The sequence below is a fragment of the Parambassis ranga genome, chromosome 7, assembly GCF_900634625.1.
Source record: "Parambassis ranga chromosome 7, fParRan2.1, whole genome shotgun sequence".
NCBI classification, from domain to species: Eukaryota; Metazoa; Chordata; class Actinopteri; family Ambassidae; genus Parambassis; species Parambassis ranga.
The window spans coordinates 2892953-2913584 of NC_041028.1; the positions used below are offsets into that span (position 1 = coordinate 2892953).

Consider the following 20632-nt stretch of genomic DNA (forward strand, 5'->3'; position numbering starts at 1 on the left):
TGGACTCAGGAGACTTGTTTCTGTTCAGGAAAGACTGTTTATTGTTAAACATGAGACCTGGGTCTGAATCTTTTCTCTCAGACACTGATGATCTGTTGATCACGATCAGCTGTTGGGTCATTGATCTAGCATCTGTATCTGCTTTCTGATTGGTCGACACAGTGACAGAGTGAAGCTCCACAGATCATAAACTGGTTCAGGTAAACAGGGGGCTGCTCAGTTCAGTGGCAGCAGGCATGTCTCTGCAGCAGAGCGGGGTCGACCACGCTGTTCTGCAGGGGCAGGTTCACTGAGAATTCGGTGGGCGGAGCTTGTAGGCGCTGTCGAGGGGGCCGGCCCCCTCTCTGAGGGATGGGCAGCTCTGAGTGGTGAGCAGGAAGAGGAGAGGAGAAGAAGTACGGATGGAGGAGAGCCTGCAGGGAGGACGACAGAAATCTAGAATCAATCAGCCAGTCCATCAATAAGCCAGGTCCACATCATGTTTTACCCTCTCATAAAATGTCCCATAATGCACTGGAATGATGGACCCCTGTAATACCAGAATCTTTGTGGACCTGACCCCTGTTCGTGCCGTACCTGTCTGGCAGAGCAGCGCTGCTTGGACGGATAAACCAGGAAGTTGTAGAGCAGGTCGACGGCCTGAGGCGGCGCATCAGGAACGATCTCCTCCAATGGGATCGCTGGATTCTCCTTAAAGGTGATTTTATTGTAATCTGGCAGCTCCACAATCTCCTGAGACACAGAGGACAGAGATGTCACACCACAGCTCTGATGTCATCAGACATGAGCAGGACGCCGAGGCGTGTCAGTGTCTCACCGGCCAGCTGTCCTGCGTCGGAGTTCCCAGAACTCTGAGGACACAGCAGAGCTGCTCGATGTCGTTCTCCCCAGGAAACAGAGGAGACGAGTTCAACAGCTCCCCGAAGATACAGCCGACAGCCCTGACACACACAGACACACACACAGACACACACAGAGACACACAGAGACACACAGAGACACACACACAGCCACACAGAGACACAGAGACACACACAGACACACACACACAGCCACACAGAGACACACACAGACACACACAGAGAGACACACAGAGACACAGACAGAGACACACACACAGAGACACACACACAGCCACACAGAGACACACAGACACAGACAGACACAGAGACACACACACACAGACATACACACAGAGACACACACAGAGACACAGACACAGAGACACACACAGAGACACACAGACACACACACAGAGACACACACAGACACACACAGACAGATACGCAGAGACACACACACAGACACAGAGACACACAGAGACACACACACAGGTGTCATCAGTGCAGCCTGCTGCAGGTGTGTGTTGCCACAGTATGAAGTTCTTGAATTTAAACACAATAACAACAGGTGCCATCAGTCGAGCAGTCACATCTTTCAGTGGGACACTCACCACAGGTCGACACCCTCATCGTACTTCCGGGCTCCGTACAGCAGCTCAGGCGCTCGGTACCACCTGAACACACACACACATGAGAGGACCCACACACACTCATGTTTACAGCCATTAGCCTGTTAGCCGTGTTACTTTAGTCGCCCCCAGTGTGTGTGTGTGTACCTGGTGGCCACCTGGTGGCTGTACAGCCTCTCTCCTTGCTCGCTAAACAGCCGTGCCAGACCAAAGTCTGCGATCTTCAGATGACCTGAAGAGCTGATGAGAAGGTTTGCTGGCTTCAGGTCCTAGACACACACACACACAGGTTATTATATGTAATACGTATTGCATGTTATGAGGCTGTGAGCTCTCACCCTGTGCATGATGTTGTTGTGGTGCAGGAAGGCCACACCCTTTAGCAGCATCATCATGTAACCTTTGACCTGAGCTGGGGTCAGAGGTCGCTCAGAGTTCCTGATGACCTCAGAGAGGTCTGACAGCATGAAGTCAAAGACCAGGACAAAACCTGTGCCATGAGGAAAGACGTCCTTCAGCTTCACCACCTGAAATACACACACACAGTGATTCAGAATCAGAATGGCAAACATAGACCCTGATATGAAAGAGTGTAGCAGTGTAGCAGGTACCACATGGATTGGTGAGGTGGTGCTAGTGAGCCCTCCACACACTCCACCACCTAACCCTAACCCCGACACTCACATGCTGGTTGTCCTCGATCTCCTGCAGGGCCTTGATCTCCCTCAGGGCCTGGTTGGGGATGCCGTCCTCCAGCCTCCTCAGAGCCACTTTCTTCAGAGCCACAGTCTCTCCAGTCTGGCCCACACACACACACACACACACACACAGTCTCAGCTCGATCACCTGTGCAGGGTTTGGCTGTCACACAGACACAGACGATGACGCTGCTGTTACCTCGATGTGTTTGGCTTTAAAGACGATGCCATGAGCCCCCTCTCCGATGCGACCCAGGATGCTGTACTGCTCCATGCCCTCCAGTGTGTGTGTGTGTCTCAGCTATCTACAGAGTTACATCACAATTATTAAACCGCTCTATGACCGTAACACAACAAACAAACCACGTGCTGGAACTTTTCCAAGTTTAAATCGAGGCGACTGGACTCAAGGATCGTTTTTGAAGACGCGTCGTCGTGTCTCCCCCGAGAGGCTTCTTCAGTTCTGCTGAACGTGCTGTAACGTTTAGAAAAGGAGCTGACGGCTGGCAAACGTTGCCCTGGTAACGGACTGTCCAGACCAGAGCCCCGCTCTGATCTGGACTGACCCGGCTACAGCAGCCTCCGACGGTCCGGAGCAGCTGCGCTGCCGCGTCTGTCCCGCAGGAAGTGGAAAAACCAGGAGATAAGACACTTTACACACACCAGTTTAGAACCCGCAGATTAAGTCGGCCGCCATGTTTGTTTGTTTCCAGTAACCATAGAATCAGGGCAGATAGAAGAGAAACACTCCACACGGGAACTGAACTGCTCACTGACCGCTTATTTATTACAGTGATGCTTTGTTTGGTAAAGAAAGGGTTAATATGAATGATCATTTAAATTTAAACAGCAGCTGGACGGAACTGGACCCGCGCCGATACACACACGTGCATGTTTATAAATATATAATAATAAACATATAATAAACACAGTGACGTATTATCAGATAGACTCAAACAGCTATGTGTTATAAAGCTGTTCTGTGTGCTCTAACTCTCAGCCGGATTGTAGTTCTAAATACCGGAAATACTCGTCGTCAGTTCTTCCGGTGCACGTTGTGTTTACATCCGGTCTCAGCACGCTGATCCCGTTAACGGGCCGGTTTGTCTTCAAAGTTGGGTTCGCGGCCTGATCGAGCCGCAGGAAGCGGGACTGTCTGTCCAGAGAGAAAGCAGCGACGATGTCCACGGTCGATGCTAATGCTAATGCTAACGTGGACCAGAAGGTTCTGCAGTACGAAAACTTCATCAACGACGTGCTGAAGAGAGATTTACAGTAAGTCCTCCTCGACTGCGTGTCCCAGTGGGGATGGATCAGGTCTGCCCCGGGTTCCTCGAACTTCCAGACGATGTGGGGCTTTGCAGGAGTCTGGTTTGCATAGCGGTCAGTGAGTCGGACTCAGTTCCGGTGGGGGTTCGGGCCTAGACTGGGGAGGAGGAAGAGTTACTGCTTCAGGTGGTGGAGTTCAGTTATATCAGGATCTTGGTCACTAGTGGGAGAAGCGGATCAGGGTTAGGATAGACAGACAGATGGATGGATAGATAATAACTTTATTAATCCCCGTGGGGAAATGAAGTTGTAGCAGCAGCATATCAAAAAACAATAAATACAATAAACACAAGCAAAAACTGTTAAAACACACAAACAAACACACACGCACATGGCAGCAACAACAGAAGACGAAGGTGAACACACACACACACACACATAAAGCAGATCAAAGAAGATAGAAGCATAAAAACACAGTTAATGTAACTGAGCAGTTTGAAGCTGTGATGATGCTTCAGGCCGAGTCAGTGAGCTCAGCTCTGACAGTCTGATGGCGGACTGTAGGAAGGACTTCCTGTACCGGTCCTTAGAGCCACGGGGCGGCAGGAGTCTGTGGCTGAAGCTGCTTCTCAGTCTGTCAGGTGGAGCCCTGGGACAGATGATCAATATTCTGTGTTACTGTTGCTGTTTGACAGGAAGGTGTTGGAGCAGAGGGATCAGGTGTTTGAGAAGATCTCTCAGTATCTGCAGCTGAAGAACACCATACAGAGTCTGCAGGTACACACACACACACACACACACTCTGTCTCCTCCTGTTTCTGCTGGATTCAGCTGTGTGAGCCTGACATGTAACAGGATAAAACCAGCTCGCAGCAGGAGCCTGGTGAGGTCCAGGTTCTCTCATGATCTGTCTGTTTACATCTTGTTTTCTGATCATATTTTTAAAAAGTTTGTTGTCATGTTTACATTGTTATCATAGAGTTGATGTGTGAGTATTTGTTTGGGTCGCCTGGTGCTGATGTCACTGTGTCCCTGCAGGAGGCGGGCTCCCAGCAGCTGAAGGCCGATGTGGATCTGGGCTGTAACTTCTTCGTCCAGGCTGAAGTGTACGTGGCTGATTGATCACTCCTCCTTTCAATGTTTTTGTATTGAAGCGCTCTTCTTTTTCTTCTCTGCCAGTAAGGACGCGTCCAGGATCTTTGTGGCGGTCGGTTACGGTTTCTTTGTGGAGATGACCCACGACGAAGCGCTGCGATTTATAGACAAGAAGACCAGTCAGCTCACAGCGTCAGTTCATCGCCACGATGCTAGCTGCCTCCAGTGTTACTGTGCAGAATGCTAACATGCTAATGATGCGTTTGTGTTTCAGCTTTACTGAGCAGCTCACCAAAGACTCTGCCAAAATAAAAGCCAACATCCGCATGGTGCTGGAGGTCAGCTCCGCCTCTTATTTTACCGACCGTCTCTGCTGAGAGACGGCGAGTCTGATCGGCTGCTCTCTACTCTTCTTCTGCTTTGCAGGGTCTGAGGGAGCTGCAGGGACTGACTGACCTCCCTGAGAGCAGAAGAAGAGACGTCCTCTAGACCTGTCCACATGTTGGACGTTTGATGGCAGCAGGCTGCCTCCCAGCAGAGGTAGAGGCTGGCACCGCTTATTATGGAATTTCATGAACACTGAGCAGAATGAAGGCAAACGTCTCCAAAGGCAGGCGCCACAGAGATGAGGAGAATCAGGGTCAGACCTGACCTGGAGTCCACTGCCAACACCAGGGTCTGCAGACCTTCAGAATAATGGTATATATATGTTTATCTGTTGATGTGGATGTTTTGTCACTTAAACAGCTATTAAAATAAAACGAATGGAGAAAAATACACATTTTCATTTTTAGTAATGATGTGTGACTAAAACATGTCTTAGGACTTTGTTACATGCATTTTAATACTCTGATCCACCTGAAGCCTGCCGTCCACAGACAGGTGATTAGGAGCTAGACCCTGTGAGTAATACATATTAAAAGTAGATGAAGGAGCTGCACTCAGACATGCTTCCTTAGCACAGAGGCTGTTGCCGTGGAAACTGGATGCTGAATGCAGCAGAGCGATGACTCTTGATAAACAGTCTCTGACAGAAAGACGGAGAAGCGTGGCCGGAAGGTCCATTCAGAACATGGCCGTTTGTTGTCTCCTAGTGACACTTTTATTCTGATGATGTCACAGAACGTCTGAGGAAACCGAGCAGCTTTTGTCAAACAGACCTCAGGATATCTGCTGGGGTTTTGGACGCTGTGTCCTCAGAGGTCTGTCTGAATAAGGTTTTTCATGTCTTTATTAGTGTTTTTAAGTCACACTCTTCACTGTACAGACTGATCAGGTTCTACGATCAGCGCTCTGTGTATTGATCTTCTGATGGTCTTGGCATCAAACTAATCCAGTTCCTACCAGGTTTCAGAGCTCTGCGCTCAGCCTTAAAACCGTCCGAACATGACTGTATCTGTATTTATTTATTACTTTGTCTAATCGAATCGACTCCAATAAGTAACTTTTACTTTGAAAACGTTTCCGCTCCTAACCGGAAGTGTTACCTGTGCTAACCTGACTGATGTGAAGTGAGGAGGCGTTCGTCCAAACAGGAAGAAACTGGGAAAACACTCCGTCCAGATGAATCCAGGCTTTGGATCCGAACATTGCGAACGAACCGCTGGCTGGATCGCACAAAACACTTTCGCCCCGTGCCAGAGGCCCGCAGAGGGTCTGCGGTGAACTCCGAGGATCCAGCCCGCAGTCAGCAGCGCTGGTTTGGGGGCTGACGCACCAGCAGCAGCGGAGGAAGGCGGGGGGCTGTCACAGCGCAGGCTGCGCTAGGCTGGGCTAGCTAGTTAGCACACGAGGCTAACGACTTCGGAATAGCTCGAACTTGTGGGAACTTGTTGGAGGCTACGACTCCAGCAGCAGAATAACACCTAAACAACCCACCGAGGAAATACCAAGAACTCCATTTTAATGCTAAAAGCTCTTAGCTTGGCAGCGTTAGCATCGCTAGTTAGCATCGCTAGTTAGCCCCATCCTCCAGGTTGACAGCAGGGATGTTAGCGGGAGAGGAGCACCTCGGTGGACGCACAGAGCGGAACTGATCCACGGTTCATTTGTCTGAAGCTCCGGTGCCTGCTGTGTGGACCGCACTGCGCGGTGTCGCCGGGCTCTCTGGATGTGTGAACTTTCCGTTGCTGTCGGTGAGTGTTGTTAGCATGGAGGCAGCAGAGCCCGGCAGCAGCGGCGGCTCGCAGCGGTTACATAACGACACCAGGTCCGGAGAGAGGCTGTCCTCAGCCCGGCTCTGACAGCTGCACGCTGCTCCGAGGACACACACACAGACACACACACAGACAACAACGACAGAACAGCGCAGCAGCAGCAGCATGGAGAAGGTCTGAGTCCACCGGGAGACAGAAAAAACAACAACAGCACAACTCGCACTGAGCTGGAGATGGAGTCCAACCCGCTCATCAACGGTGAGAGTGTGTGTCACACAATCAGCAACAGGTGTGCAGCTGCTGTGTGTGTGTGTGTGTGTGTGTGTGTGTGCTGTCCTGTTTGCTGGTTGTATGACGTCAGTGTGTAGGACCTGCAGTCTGACCTTTGTTGTGATGGAGCAGGACTCCAGCAGTGAGACAGTCCTCTCACACACACACACTGCTTACAGCCTGCTGTGAACAGTGATCTCTGTGGATGATTACCATGACGACAGCAGAAAGTAAAACATGTTGCTGCACTCACAGCTCGCCACACACGTCATATCTCACAGCACTGTAGAATGCGTCAGCGTCACCATAACAACCTTTGAATATTATCAGTCACATGATTGCAATCAGCATCATGTGTGTTACAGTAACCAGGTCAATCAGGACCATATCAGGTCCTGTTGCAGTCGTGAGCAGCATCATTCATGTGTTCAGACTGGTGTGGATTACCAAGCAAGGCCTGCGTCCCTGCGAGCCTTGAGTGCATCCCGCCCAGCAGGAGGGGTGTGAGGGCCTGATCAATGCAGCCTGCAGCTTTGGTTGTTTTTTTACAGCAGCAGGAGGGCAGCAGTGAGAGCAGCCACAGTGAATCAAGGGTTAAATAAGACTGAACAGACGACCTTCGTTTAGTGTTCGCCCGTCCTCACTCACATCATGACTTGATCCCAGCAGTCACTGCAGGTCCATGTCAGGTGTGTGGACGTTCCCTGCCTTCAGGAAACAGAAGAGTGTCACAGGAAGTCACAAACCTTCTTCTTCTGTGGTGGAGACTGCAGTCAGATAGGTTGCAAACAGCAGACGCAGTGTTCTCTGGGTACAGGATAATTCCTGGTTTAAGCCTCTATAACGCGGAGTTCAGGAGAGCGTCTGAGCTTTCGTTCCACAGGAACTATGACCCATCTGCTGCCCCTGATCAGCAGCGAGGTGTGGCGTCCTGTGCTCGCAGTCACTCAGCGTGTCCCTGTAGAGCCAACTGTTGGTGGTAGGCCTGCTGCATTAACACAGTGTGTGTCTGCAGTCATCAGGGTTCCTCTGACACACTCCTCTGTGACATAACTGAACCTCATTCATGACTCTCATTCATTTTCATTCAGTTCAGCTGCAGGCCTCCTCCCACACACCTCCATGTTTGTATTCAGTGTGTGAACAGAGGGGGAGAAGCCGCTCCCTCTGCGTGTGTGTGTGTGGGGGGTAAAGGCAGCCTAGTGCCAAAACCTACACTACCAATGCTACCATCATTATCTGAAACTGTAAAAGCAAAGACTCATCAAACTTTCCTATGCTCCCTAAATGCATCATTTAAACTAAAAAACGAACCTAATATTCAATAAACATAGGAAAAGACTCACTAAATACACCAAGTCCTGTCCTCCTCAGCACCCAGCAGGAAGCCATGATGGAGTCACTGTGAGCAGCAGTCACATGACCAACACTCAGAGAGTCTCTGTCTGACCTGCAGCTTCCTGCAGCTGATTTCTGTCTGAATACCTGAGTTATTCTGCACACACACACACACACACACACACACACACACACACACTGCCTGCAGACAGGATGGAGCTGATTGTGTAGAGCAGGGGTGTCCAAACTTTTTTCAAGGAGGGCCAGATTCGATAATGCGAAACTCTCCGAGGGCCAACAGTCCCCGATGTCATTATTTTAAACAATAAAAACTGTGTATGCTGTTTTGTAATATGTTACATCTTACACAGCAAACAAAATAACATCTTAGCATTCAGATGAACAGATCAGAAAATGTTATATGAATATACAGCATAAATTTAAAACTTTCAGAAACCGTGGTTGTGATAACAGAGCAACAGGCAAGTTATTAATAATAATAATGCATTGGTCTTATATTGCGCTTTTCTGCTCTGTTGGGCAGGCACTCAAAGCGCTTACATTGAGATGCATTATTCTTTCACACCACATTCACACAGTGGCAGTGGTGAGCTACCAGTGGTAGCCACAGCTCCCCAGGGGGAGACTGACGGAGACGTGGCTGCCAAGGTGCGCCTACAGCCTCTCCGACCACCATTCATACACCAGTGAGTGCACTGGAGGCAATGCGGGTAAAGTGCCTTGCCCAAGGACACACAACAATGACTAGGGAGGAGCTGGGGTCGAACCGCCGACCTTCCGGTTATTGGACAACCCTGCTCACCACTGAGCCACTGCTGCCCACATATATTGACTCTACTGTGAAGGTGAGATCTGATCATATGTGGCAGGTCTGGTTTAGGAGCAGCAGACATCATTAAAATGTCAGGTAGACCAGGTGGGAGTCATTTAGTGCTGATCTCAAAGGGTCTGGTAATTTAATGTTTACACAGGTTTGCAGTGCATGTCAACGAGGCGTAAAAACGTGATGACGTGCCTTACGACAGATGCGTACTGAATGAGTCTTTTTGGGAGAAGTGTCGCGTCTCTCTGTACAGCTGACAGTCTAATAACAGAGAACGTTAACAAGCAAAGACGGACTGCTCTGCTGTTACTCTGTTTGGCTGGCGGGCCAAAAATAACACATTTTAAGATAGAAGCCGCGGGCCATAGAAAATCCTGCTCGCAGGCCGCAGTTGGCCCGCGGGCCGTAGTTTGGACACCCCTGGTGTAGAGGAACAGGACTTTATATTGTGTGTGTGTGTGTGTGTTGAAGAGCTGATCCTCTCACGACACTTTAATGCCTCAGATGAGAATCACTGTGTCAGTTTGAACCACAAAAGCACCTTCTATAGAAAACGTGTGTGACGGCTACACACTGACTGATTCAAGTTTAATAAAGAAATATAAAAATAAAACTCACAGATCAATAAAGTCTATCTATAAAGAGAAAGCCTGGAGTGTGTGCACAGCTGAAAGTATGTAAAAGTGGTGAAAGAACTGAACCCGCCTGTCTGTGCCCCCTGCAGCCATGGACCCCTCCATCACGCTGTGGCAGTTCCTGCTACACCTGCTGGAGGACCAACGGCAGCGTAACCTGATCGCCTGGACAGGTGAGGAGGGAGAGTTCAAGCTGCTGGATGCCGAGGAGGTGGCTCGACTCTGGGGGCTCCGCAAGAACAAGCACAACATGAACTACGACAAGCTGAGCCGCGCGCTCAGATATTACTACGACAAGGTACCGACCGATAACTGTGACCACGGCCTGTCGCCAGCACTCACACAGACAGGCGGCAGGTCCCGGGACAGGCGGCAGGTCCTCAGACAGGCAGCAGGTCCTCAGACAGGCAGCCAGGTCCTCAGACAGGCAGCAGGTCCTCAGACAGGCAGCCAGGTCCTCAGACAGGCGGCGGGTCCTAAGACAGTCCTCAGACAGGCGGCAGGTCCTAAGACAGGCGGCAGGTCCTGGGAAAGGCGGCAGGTCCTAAGACAGGCGTCAGGTCCTGGGACAGGCGGCAGGTCCTGGGAAAGGTGGCAGGTCCTAAGACAGGCGGCAGGTCCTGGGAAAGGCGGCAGGTCCTGGGAAAGGCAGCAGGTCCTAAGACAGGCGTCAGGTCCTAAGACAGGCGGCAGGCCGTAAGCCAGGCGGCAGGTCCTAAGCCAGGCGGCAGGTCCTGGGACAGGCAGCCAGGTCCTGGGACAGGCAGCAGGTCCTCAGACAGACAGCAGGTCCTAAGACAGGCAGCCAGGTCCTCAGACAGGCAGCAGGTCCTGGGACAGGCAGCAGGCCCTCAGACAGGCAGCAGGTCCTGGGACAGGCGGCAGGTCCTAAGACAGGCGGCAGGTCCTAAGACAGACAGCAGGTCCTAAGACAGACAGCAGGTCCTAAGACAGGCAGCCAGGTCCTCAGACAGGCAGCAGGTCCTGGGACAGGCAGCAGGCCCTCAGACAGGCAGCAGGTCCTGGGACAGGCGGCAGGTCCTAAGACAGGCGGCAGGTCCTAAGACAGACAGCAGGTCCTAAGACAGACAGCAGGTCCTAAGACAGGCAGCCAGGCCCTCAGACAGGCAGCAGGTCCTGTAGTCTGAGGCGCCTCCTTAAACATGGCGTCAGGCCTGGGCGCTCTGACATCACTCTCTGTGTTTCCTGTCAGAACATCATAAAGAAGGTGAGCGGGCAGAAGTTCGTCTATAAATTTGTGAGTCAGCCCGACCCCTCCCTGCCTGACGGTGGGCGGGGCACAGACGAAGGCCAGAGGAGGGATGACCCAAGCAGCCAATCAAAGAGTCTTGGGGGCGTGGTATCCACCTGTCAATCAAAAGGCTTACCGCAGGTATGGTCTGAACCACTCTTGTGCATCTGTGAGGACGCTGCTGTATTGATTGATTGGTTTCTGTATTGATCTGCAGCGCTCGTCGCCCAGCAGCTCACAGAAGAGCTCCAGGAACGACTACATGAAGTCTGGCCTCTACTCCACCTTCACCATCCAATCACTGCAGGCCCCGCCCAACCCACGCCCAAACAAGTCAGAGCTCCTCCTGCAGCAAGACCCCACCCCAAGCTCGACCGCACACCTCGGGAGGTGAGAGAGGCTGCCGCTTAGCCCCATTCAGGGCAATGAGTTGTTGATTATTGATGTTCCCGATTGGCACTTTATGGATCATTGATTCCGGAACCAGAGACCGGCTCCACTAACCTCATGTCATTTCTCCTCCTCAGGTCTCTATGTTGTCAGAGTCTAAGTCCTCCTCGTCCGTAGGAGGCACTGTTGACTCTGCTCTTCAGGTGATTGTCACTCACACGTCTCCGTGTCCAACTCCAGCTCTCAGCCCACAGATCCCAGCCAGCATCAGCAGCCAGTCACAGGTCAGTGTCCGGCACCGCCCCCTGCTCTTTATGCCGTCCTGCCCGCTCTCCAGTCAAACGTCTCCATATCTGTTTCCCAGAATCCTCCTGCTGCTCTCAGTGACCCTCCTCAGATTTATCTCACCAATGTCGGGGACCCGTCCTCGCTCACCCCCCTTATCCCTCTCGGGCCTGTTGGGGGGGCGGTCAGCCCTGTGCCACCGCCTCATGTGGGGCCACCACAGCATGAAGACCCCAGCTTCCCCCTTCACCCCCCACCCGTCTTTGTCATCATCAACCCTCCTCCTGCTCAGCAGCAGCAGCAGCAGCAGCAGGCGCCCGTGGCGGCGGCTCCTCCCTCCATTGGCCCTCCTCCCTCTGCTCCTACCACTGCCCGCCCTCCTCCTCCCCCCATCATCATCAAAGAGGAGAACCTGCCGTCAGAGGAGGAGCTGCTGGAGATGGTGACTGAGGTGGAGGAGGTGAGAGCAGGCCCTCTCACCCTTTACCCTGACGTTGAACCTGTCCTCACAGCTCTGACAGCTCTGCTACTCCTCCGCAGGTTCCTCAGCTCATCTGTGGCTCAGGACAACCAGAGACGGCCCTCACCATCGCAGAGACTCCACCCCCACCCTGCGTGGAGCCAGGGGTTGGTGGTCAGCAGCAGACAGGGGAGGGGGGCAGCAGGAGCATCCTGACAGGTAAGAGAAGAATGGCCACAGTCTGCTGCGCTCTTATTGGTCCACTGACAGGCTGGGTCCTGTAGTGTGTGCAGTGTGTTACTATAGAGACCATCTGCGGGAGTCATGTGATCAGCTCGAGTCATGTGATCACCATTGTTTCGTTGTCTCCGTCAGATCCTGCCGTCTCTCCTGCATCTTGCTCCTCAGCGGGGACCCCTGCGGTCACCTCCTCGTCGGACACCACTCACCCCAAACCAAAGAAGCCGCGGGGCCTGGAGCTGCCCTCCTCCCCCTCCCTCCCCCCCGGCCTCTCCCTGGATAAGGTCAGACTTTCAGTACTTGAATGAGGACTCACTTCTGTGATGCTGTCTGTGTGTGTGACTTCACATCCTGTTTCCCCTGCAGGTCAACGCAGCGGTTAACAGTTTGTTGGCTCCTGGATCAGCGACCAACACACTCACACCCACCGTCATCACCTCCCACGCTCTGGTAAACTCCGCCCCTGATTCTGTGTGTTACCCTAACCTGCACTTTATCTTTGGAGGATTTTAAATAAGAAGCTCTGAAGCTCAGAGGTGGTAGCACACGATGCATTCAGGGACTATAGAACGGTGCCTGTTCCTTCAGCTCTGCTTGCTTTGTTTTGATGAGTTCTGTGTCTCTTGGCCTAGACCCCGGTCCTGCTGACTCCCAATGCTCTTCCCTCCACCATCCACTTCTGGAGCACGCTCAGTCCCATCGCCCCTCGATCGCCTGCCAAACTCTCCTTCCAGGTATCACACGACTTCCTCACACACACACACTCTGCAGGTTTCTGGCTCACCTGTGCCTCCATCTGTCATCAGATGGAGTTCTTAAAGGCGACTCCGTCCTTCCTGCTAATGATAAATATGCTGATGAACACATTAGTTTGCACAGAGAAGAGTCTGAACCTCAGAGTCACTACAAAGACATGTTACATAAGATTACATAACCGGAGTTCACTCCCTGAGCTGAACGTGTTTCCTCTGACATACAATGTAAAGGATTCACAGATGGCTGCGTAAACCTCACTGTGCAAAGATAGATGCTTTATTGACCCTGCAAAGGAAATTGTTAACATGTTTCTGAGTGTGTGTGAGTGCCTGTGTGTGTGTTTGTGAGAGTGTGTGTTGGGTTGTTTGGACTCTTTGTCGCCACCTTCTGGTTAAAACTGCTGAACATCCAGGACCTAAAATCCAGCTTGTCTCCATGTATGTCTCTCTGTCCCCCGTCTCTCTGTCCATCTTCAGTTTCCCTCTAACGGCAGTAATCAGATCCACATCCCGGCCCTCAGTGTGGACGGCCTCTCCACCCCCGTGGTGCTGTCCCCTGGCCCACAGAAACCCTGAGCACCCTTCCTGCTTTGCACCTCCCCCTGTGGGAATGGGCCTTTGATGGTGCCTCCGTCTGTGGGAGGACACCGAGACTCTGAGACGCTGCAGTCAGCCTGCCGACTGGTAAGACCGTTTCTGGAACCCTTTGGACTGATTGTAAAGGTGCAGCCAGCTGCAGGACATCCATGCTTCGTCCCTTCATGTCTGTGTCCTCGAGTTAAACTGAGGAGAGATCAGAACATCAGGACAGACACGCTGTCTGATGACATGATGGAGGACGTTTGACTCTTTCCTCTGACTGAAGCTGCCTTTAGCTGATGTTCCTGAAACATGTCATAAAGGAGAGCAGCTGTTTGGACTGAGGACGCTGCTGTCTGAGGACCTGAAGACTTCCTGTCCACTGAAGACACCCCCCCTCATGAAGGGGGAGCTGAGACGATGCACCATGTTTCTGGTGGTTATTTATTCCCGAGGCCAGGGGCTGCGTTTGATTTTGTGTTTCAGAGCCATTCCTGTGGTCGCTCCGCTCTCATTGGCCACTTTTAAGACCACACCTTTCCTCAAGTTATGCATGGCCTGTTATTGGATGGCACAGCTTGATTGACAGAGGACAGGAGCGGAGCTGCACATGCTCAGCAGCTGAGTGATTTTTCAGTGTGGCAGAATTCCTGATTTTGAGGCATTTATTGATTATTGGAATGTTTGTTCCTGAGCGCCTCACAGAGGTTATATCTGCACAGATGGAAGGAGAGTTTTCACTTTGTTTTTTTCAACACACACTGAAGGATCCTGTAAATAACCACCTTCAGCATCAATTCATCCGATTCATCACATGTCCAATGAAATGAATCAGAACATGATCACTGCAGCTGGAGCAGTTGAGGGGTCCAGATGTGGTTTTGAGCCAAACTGCCCATAATGCACCATTATTATGGGCTTTACATTTCAGAAAAAACATCCAGAAAATAAACCCTCAGTCTGAGGCCTGCCAGCTTCAGTTCGTCATAACATCAGAACCCATTTTACAGGTTCTGTTTTTTTCTCCAAAGTAGGGCTGTGAAGTCTGCACGCACACACACACACACACACACTTCTTTTTTAAAAAAGACTGTTCTTGTTATTTCTGACGCTCGCTGCGGTTGCCACGGTAACCTGACTCGACTGTTGCTGACTTGCTGTTGTTGTCGTTGTTGTTGCTGCTGACGCTGTAAACGTGTTCCTATGCTTCTGTGTACGATGATGCAGCTGCTGACTGACACACACACACACACACGTTTCCTCTTTGGGAGGAGCTCTGACAACTCGCTGATCTTCACAATAAGAGGGAAGCTTTTATTGTGAAGCAGGAAGTGCTCAGTTCAGGCTGAGGTTGACGCAGCTTCCTCACACTTACACAGCTGCAGCGTCAGGGACTAAGTGAGGCTCAAATTCAATCTCTTATTCTGACAGTGTGACTGGAACAAATCTGAACCAGCCTCCGATCAGTCCCTGACCACTGAGGCTGAGATGTCCCAGCCTCAGTGGTGAAGTAAACGCAGCACGAAGCCATCGTGTTAGACTGTTCTCTCTCTTTACAGCATGATTCTATTTTTCTATCAGAGACGTGTTTATATTGTGTACGTGGTTCGGCAAAGCCTTAAGAAAGACGCCTCCCTCACGCTGTGCATCGTTACCAGCATGACGGCGAAAAAATTGAAGCCATTTCTTGTGAAAAACATCTCGACGTTTCTCTCACCAGCAGAACAGGAAGAATGTCTTTACATGGAGCAGTGACAGCATTGCATTCTGGGTAATGTCCAGAGACTATTTTTTTTTTCCTTTTCGTTGTCAAAGTTGCCACCACCTGATGCGGTGTGCAGAGCGGCGCCGTCTGATTGGCTGTGAAAAGTGTTGTGCTGCTGTGGACAGATGTTGATCAGGCCTCATTGATCAGTGTGTTCTAACACATTTACTCAGTGAAGGTTCTGTTTGGCTTACAATGACCTGATCCGTGCTTTTTAAAGGTTCTTTATCTGTATGTTTGTTTTTTTACATTAACAGTTTTTACGTTTTTCAAAAGTTTTGGGTTCTCGGCCGGTGTCGGGAGAACCCAGACCTGAACACCTGGCCGTCAGACGTCTCTGCTTCACACGCAGCTACACATTCAAACAACAGAACCACAACTTGTAACAAGGTAGATTTGTTTAGAGGAATAAACAAACAAATAAACCCAGCACAACATTTTTCACAGTCCTGGTGATGGGGAGTCTGAGTCTCAGCTGTGGTTCCTGAACGCAGCACGCTCCGTTTGACTTCAGGTTTCAGTCGTCTAACGACCTCCCTCTCTCACAGACGGGCGCTCATGAACTCCATGCCTGTGTTTTCTCTGGTAGACTCTTTGGTGGTGGAACAGCTGCTGTTCTGGAGCTTTCTGTCTGATCAGCTGACCAGCACACAGCTGGTTTCTGTTCTTTAAATCTGTCGCCATGTTTCAGTTGAAAGACTTTTGGCGGCTGCAATGTCCACACACTTCTGGTCATGTGTTTAAAATGTGGGGATAGTGCTGTCCCATGATGCTTTGCAGCAGTCAGGCAGAAAGCTCTCCTAATTGTAAACAGCTCTTGTCTGTATATAAATTTAACTCATGAATCTATATATTCTGTACCATGTGACAGGCCTGACCAATGGCTGATGAGTGCTGATGATGTGTTGTTTCTGTGGCCTGTTGTCACTGTTAGATCCTGTGTGGCTCCGCCCCTCCTCTGCCATAAATGGTTGGGGGGTTTATTGATGTAAAGGGGCGGGCCTATCTTTATTTTTCTGAGACAGAGTTCTACATGTTTAACATGTTATTTACTGGAAATATTAAAAAGAAAAGCTATTTTTATGGACAAGACTTTGTTGATGTAAATGTTTTTTATGACCACACACACACACTCACACACTCTAAAAATAATAAAACGTTTTTTGTTCTGTATGGTTTGTCATCCGTTTGACCATCAGGTCCATCATGGTGGAAACAATCTAAAAGAATCAGCAGCAGCTGATTGGATAAACCATCTGTCAGTCAGCAAGCTGACTTCCTCCAATCAGAGGAAACACAACAACCAGCTGCTGAGGCTCTCTGACAGCTAGCATGTAGCAGTTAGCATGTGTGTAGAGGACTGTTGTGTCTCTGTGAGGACAATATGAGCATAAAGTCAAACTGATCAAAGCAGAAAAGTCTTCATGAAGCAACAGACACAGACAGAACTGACAGCACTTCCTGACTGGACTCTGATTGGACCGAACCAAACCTGGTTCAGCATGAACTCAGGGCCTGGAGCCTGGCAGATGGAACTACAGCAGTGAATATTATCATCAGTGAGGTTGCTTTGGCTTTTCATATGTATCAGTCAACACACTGACTGCATCTGTAATCAATAACTGATTGACTGAAGGTCGGCTGAGTGTTTTTGAATCTGCTTAGATATCGCTTCTCATCACAGCAAGTTTAACAGTCTGTCTGTGTGACGCACACACACACACACACACAGCAGCCCTGATCAATACTGACCGTTGCCAGCTGAGAATGATGTGGTGGCCATGTTGGAAACCAGGAAGCACTTCTGACACTGATACACCTGGATCAGTAAACAGTTTAATAATACTGAGGAGACTCTCTGCTAATGCTAATGCTAACTAAAGCTGCCTCTCTTTATGGTCATGTGACTCCACACACACACACACACATGCACACAGGAGTGCATGTTTACTTTTTAATCCAGAATAATCTGGATTTCAGAGGCAGAGGATTGTTTTCACTCAGCAGGAATTAACACTGTGTGTGTGTGTGTGTGTCTGAGCCCAGAGGTTTTAAACTTATTGATCTTTGTAAATGAGGGCTTTAAAGGCTGTTTATCTAAATGTGTTCTTCTTTAACCGTGTTTGTGTAACAGAGGTCATAAAACACGAGAGTTCCTCTGAAAACAACACAACACGCCGTCTAACTATCCCTCACAATGCAATGCAGCATTCTGCCATTTCATAAGATGTGTGTTCTGTATTTCATGTCCTGCACCCATGCTGTGTCTGTGAAATCTGCTACACATGAACTCTTATTCAGCTCACTGGAACAATAAGCAGAAAGAGAGAGCGCCCCCCACTGGACAAAATAAATCACTACACAAGGAAAGTTAACAGAAGTGCACACACACCTGCAGAGGACCACACACACACCTGCAGAGAACCACACACACCTGCAGAGGACCACACACACACCTGCAGAGAACCACACACACCTGCAGAGGACCACACACACACACCCGCAGAGGACCACACACACACCTGCAGAGGACCACACACACCTGCAGAGGACCACACACACACACCTGCAGAGGACCACTCACACACACCTGCAGAGGACCACACACACACACCCCACACACACACACCTGCAGAGGACCACTCACACACACCTGCAGAGGACCACTCACACACACCTGCAGAGGGCCACACACACACACCTGCAGAGGACCACACACACACCTGCAGAGGACCACACACACACCTGCAGAGGGCCACACACACCTGCAGAGGACCACACACACACACACCTGCAAAGGACCACACACACACCTGCAGAGGACCACACACACCTGCAGAGGACCACACACACACACCTACAGAGGACCACACACACACCTACAGAGGACCACACACACCTGCAGAGGACCACACACACACACCTGCAGAGGACCACACACACCTGCCGAGGACCACACACACCTGCAGAGGACCACACACACACCTACAGAGGACCACACACACACCTACAGAGGACCACACACACACCTACAGAGGACCACACACACCTGCAGAGGACCACACACACCTACAGAGGACCACACACACACCTGCAGAGGACCACACACACCTGCAGAGGACCACACACACCTGCAGAGGACCACACACACCTGCAGAGGACCACCACGCTGCTCTCTGGCCCTTGGACCCCTCCCTCCCTCCCTCCGCCGCGCTGCACCGGTCAGGTGACATGGAAGAAGCGCGCGGCTCAGCGGGAATCGCTAAAAGCGCCAAGTTTAAAGGATGAAGCTCCTCCAACGAGCCGAACACCTCAGAGGGCCCGGACAGCGGTCCAGACCCACAAACCACCAGCACACACCAAGCTCCTCAACTTAAATATAGAGTTTACTACATCAACAATGAAAAACAGCGACTTACCCCAACACGCAGCAGGAGGAGGAAGAGGAGGAAGAAGAAGGAGCTACCGGAGCTGAGGAGGGACAGAAGGCGAGGGGCCCAAAAGGTTCCCATTTAATAATAATAATAATAATAGCAATAATAATAATGGCGCTTTTGGCAGTAAGTATAAATAATAAATGAAGAATGACAGATAAACAGGACATGATAACATGTTGTGCTGTTTATAAGTGTGTGTGTGTGTGTGTGTGTGAGCCGCTCTGATGTCACACTGTTACAGTAAAGCTTCAGTGAGTCAGTTACAGTGATGAAGACGAGGATGATGAAGGTGTCTTTGTGTGACCTGATGAAGACTTATTTAACAGATGACAGCATCTCAGAGTTCCACCAAAGTCCGCGGACGGATTTTAAACATTACGTCATGCCCCCTCCCACACCATCACCACCACCACCTTCATCGCTTCTGTGCAGCATCCGCGCTCTGATTGGTCCGTCCCGCGGTGGCCTATAACGGCATTGGCTGCGGGGAGTCAGCTGCTGCGGAGGCAGACACGGCAATGCTTCACATAAAAGCGGCGGCAGCAGCGGGACTCGGTCCGCCCTCCAACGGATCCACCGAACTTCAGCGAACTAGACCAATCTGCCGGACCCTGACTCGATCTTACTGGCTCTGTGAGCCCGAGCCCGAGCTCGGCCCGCGGCGGCGGAGGAGGAGGAGGAGGAGCTGCAGGCGGAGGAGCAAGGTGAGGAGATGGGCGTCTGTCCTCTGGCTGAGAGGACCAGAGAGAGGGTCACAGAGAGTAAGATCATCATCTTCATCATCATCTTCATCATCATCATCATCTTCATCATCATCATTATCACCATCTGACACACACACACACACACGCACGCGGTCTGTTTTAATACCTCTGCATGAGTGAAAACACAGGCTGCTCTGATTGGTTCTCTGTGATGATGTCACTGAGCCAAACAGGAAACATGTTTGTTTGTCTTTACTTTGACAACAACAACAATGACATCAGAATCGGAGGGGGGGGGGGGGGGTGCAGCCTATCCCAACCATCTACAGGTGAGAGGCGGGGTCACCCTGGACAGGTCACCACTCCATCATCACAGGCCGACACACAGACAACCATTCAACAATGATTTGATGTTGATTAATTATGATGAGCTCTGTGATGTTTGTGTTTGAACCAACCAGGAAGTTAGCATCACACCGCTGACTCCCACTATCGGCCAATCAGAGTTCTCCACTGGTGCTTAGAATGTGGCTGAAAGTTTAGGATTCTTTGTTCTGAAAGATCATTTAAAATATGTTGAAGTTCAGCTTCAGAGTTTCATTTAGCAACTTGTTAGCGTCTGTCATTTTCAGACAGAAAGAGGTGAAGTAATTATTGAACTGTATCTGTCATAAAATGGGATAAAACTCTCAGAAGATCACTGACTGCAGAACCAAAGGAACAGGAAGTGCTAGCATGCTAAACCACTGTGCTAATGTGGAAATACATGTGTGTATTTAAGGATGTTAGCATGTGCTATCATAGTTAGCATTAGCTTTTTAAAGGTACTGGCATCCTCTGGTAAAATGGAGGAAATTATAAAGGTGCAGGAATTGGTTAGCCTAGCTTAGCATAAAGGTTGAAGCATCCTCTGATAGATTACTACAGACGTATGAGCTGGGACTATTTGTTGACAGTGTATCCTTCCACCATGTTTCAGGGTCAGAATG

General features: G+C 50.5%; 3 protein-coding genes across 6 annotated transcripts; 2 read left to right on the top strand and 1 right to left on the bottom strand.

Annotated features, from left to right (window-relative positions):
• Positions 1-14: 14 nt before the first annotated feature.
• Positions 15-3585, bottom strand: cdk20 (cyclin dependent kinase 20). 4 transcript variants are annotated; one of them, XM_028409683.1, is made up of 9 exons: positions 3444-3585; positions 2369-2474; positions 2156-2269; positions 1810-1998; positions 1619-1740; positions 1454-1516; positions 818-941; positions 577-732; positions 15-413 (listed from the first exon to the last, which is right to left on the bottom strand). In XM_028409683.1, exons 2-9 carry the CDS (start codon positions 2441-2443, stop codon positions 222-224), a joined length of 1035 nt encoding a protein of 344 aa, XP_028265484.1. In that variant the 5' UTR covers positions 2444-2474; positions 3444-3585; the 3' UTR covers positions 15-221. The 4 variants fall into 4 exon arrangements, with proteins under 4 accessions (XP_028265484.1, XP_028265483.1, XP_028265482.1 ...); XM_028409682.1 differs by lacking the exon at positions 3444-3585 and adding an exon at positions 3191-3325; XM_028409681.1 differs by lacking the exon at positions 3444-3585 and adding an exon at positions 2833-3172.
• uxt (ubiquitously-expressed, prefoldin-like chaperone) lies at positions 3316-5308 on the top strand. The gene is made up of 6 exons (XM_028409694.1): positions 3316-3444; positions 4134-4215; positions 4477-4544; positions 4618-4725; positions 4808-4871; positions 4960-5308. Exons 1-6 carry the CDS (start codon positions 3350-3352, stop codon positions 5020-5022), a joined length of 480 nt encoding a protein of 159 aa, XP_028265495.1. The 5' UTR covers positions 3316-3349; the 3' UTR covers positions 5023-5308.
• Positions 5309-6014: 706 nt separating this feature from the next.
• LOC114438369 (ETS domain-containing protein Elk-3) lies at positions 6015-16594 on the top strand. Its single transcript, XM_075353409.1, is given in 12 exon segments — positions 6015-6947; positions 9866-10074; positions 10990-11169; positions 11246-11387; positions 11390-11418; positions 11556-11702; positions 11783-12163; positions 12244-12382; positions 12539-12687; positions 12770-12853; positions 13036-13137; positions 13636-16594. Coding segments are annotated over 12 exon segments (1686 nt in total). The 5' UTR covers positions 6015-6922; the 3' UTR covers positions 13735-16594.
• The last annotated feature ends 4038 nt before the right edge of the window (positions 16595-20632 follow it).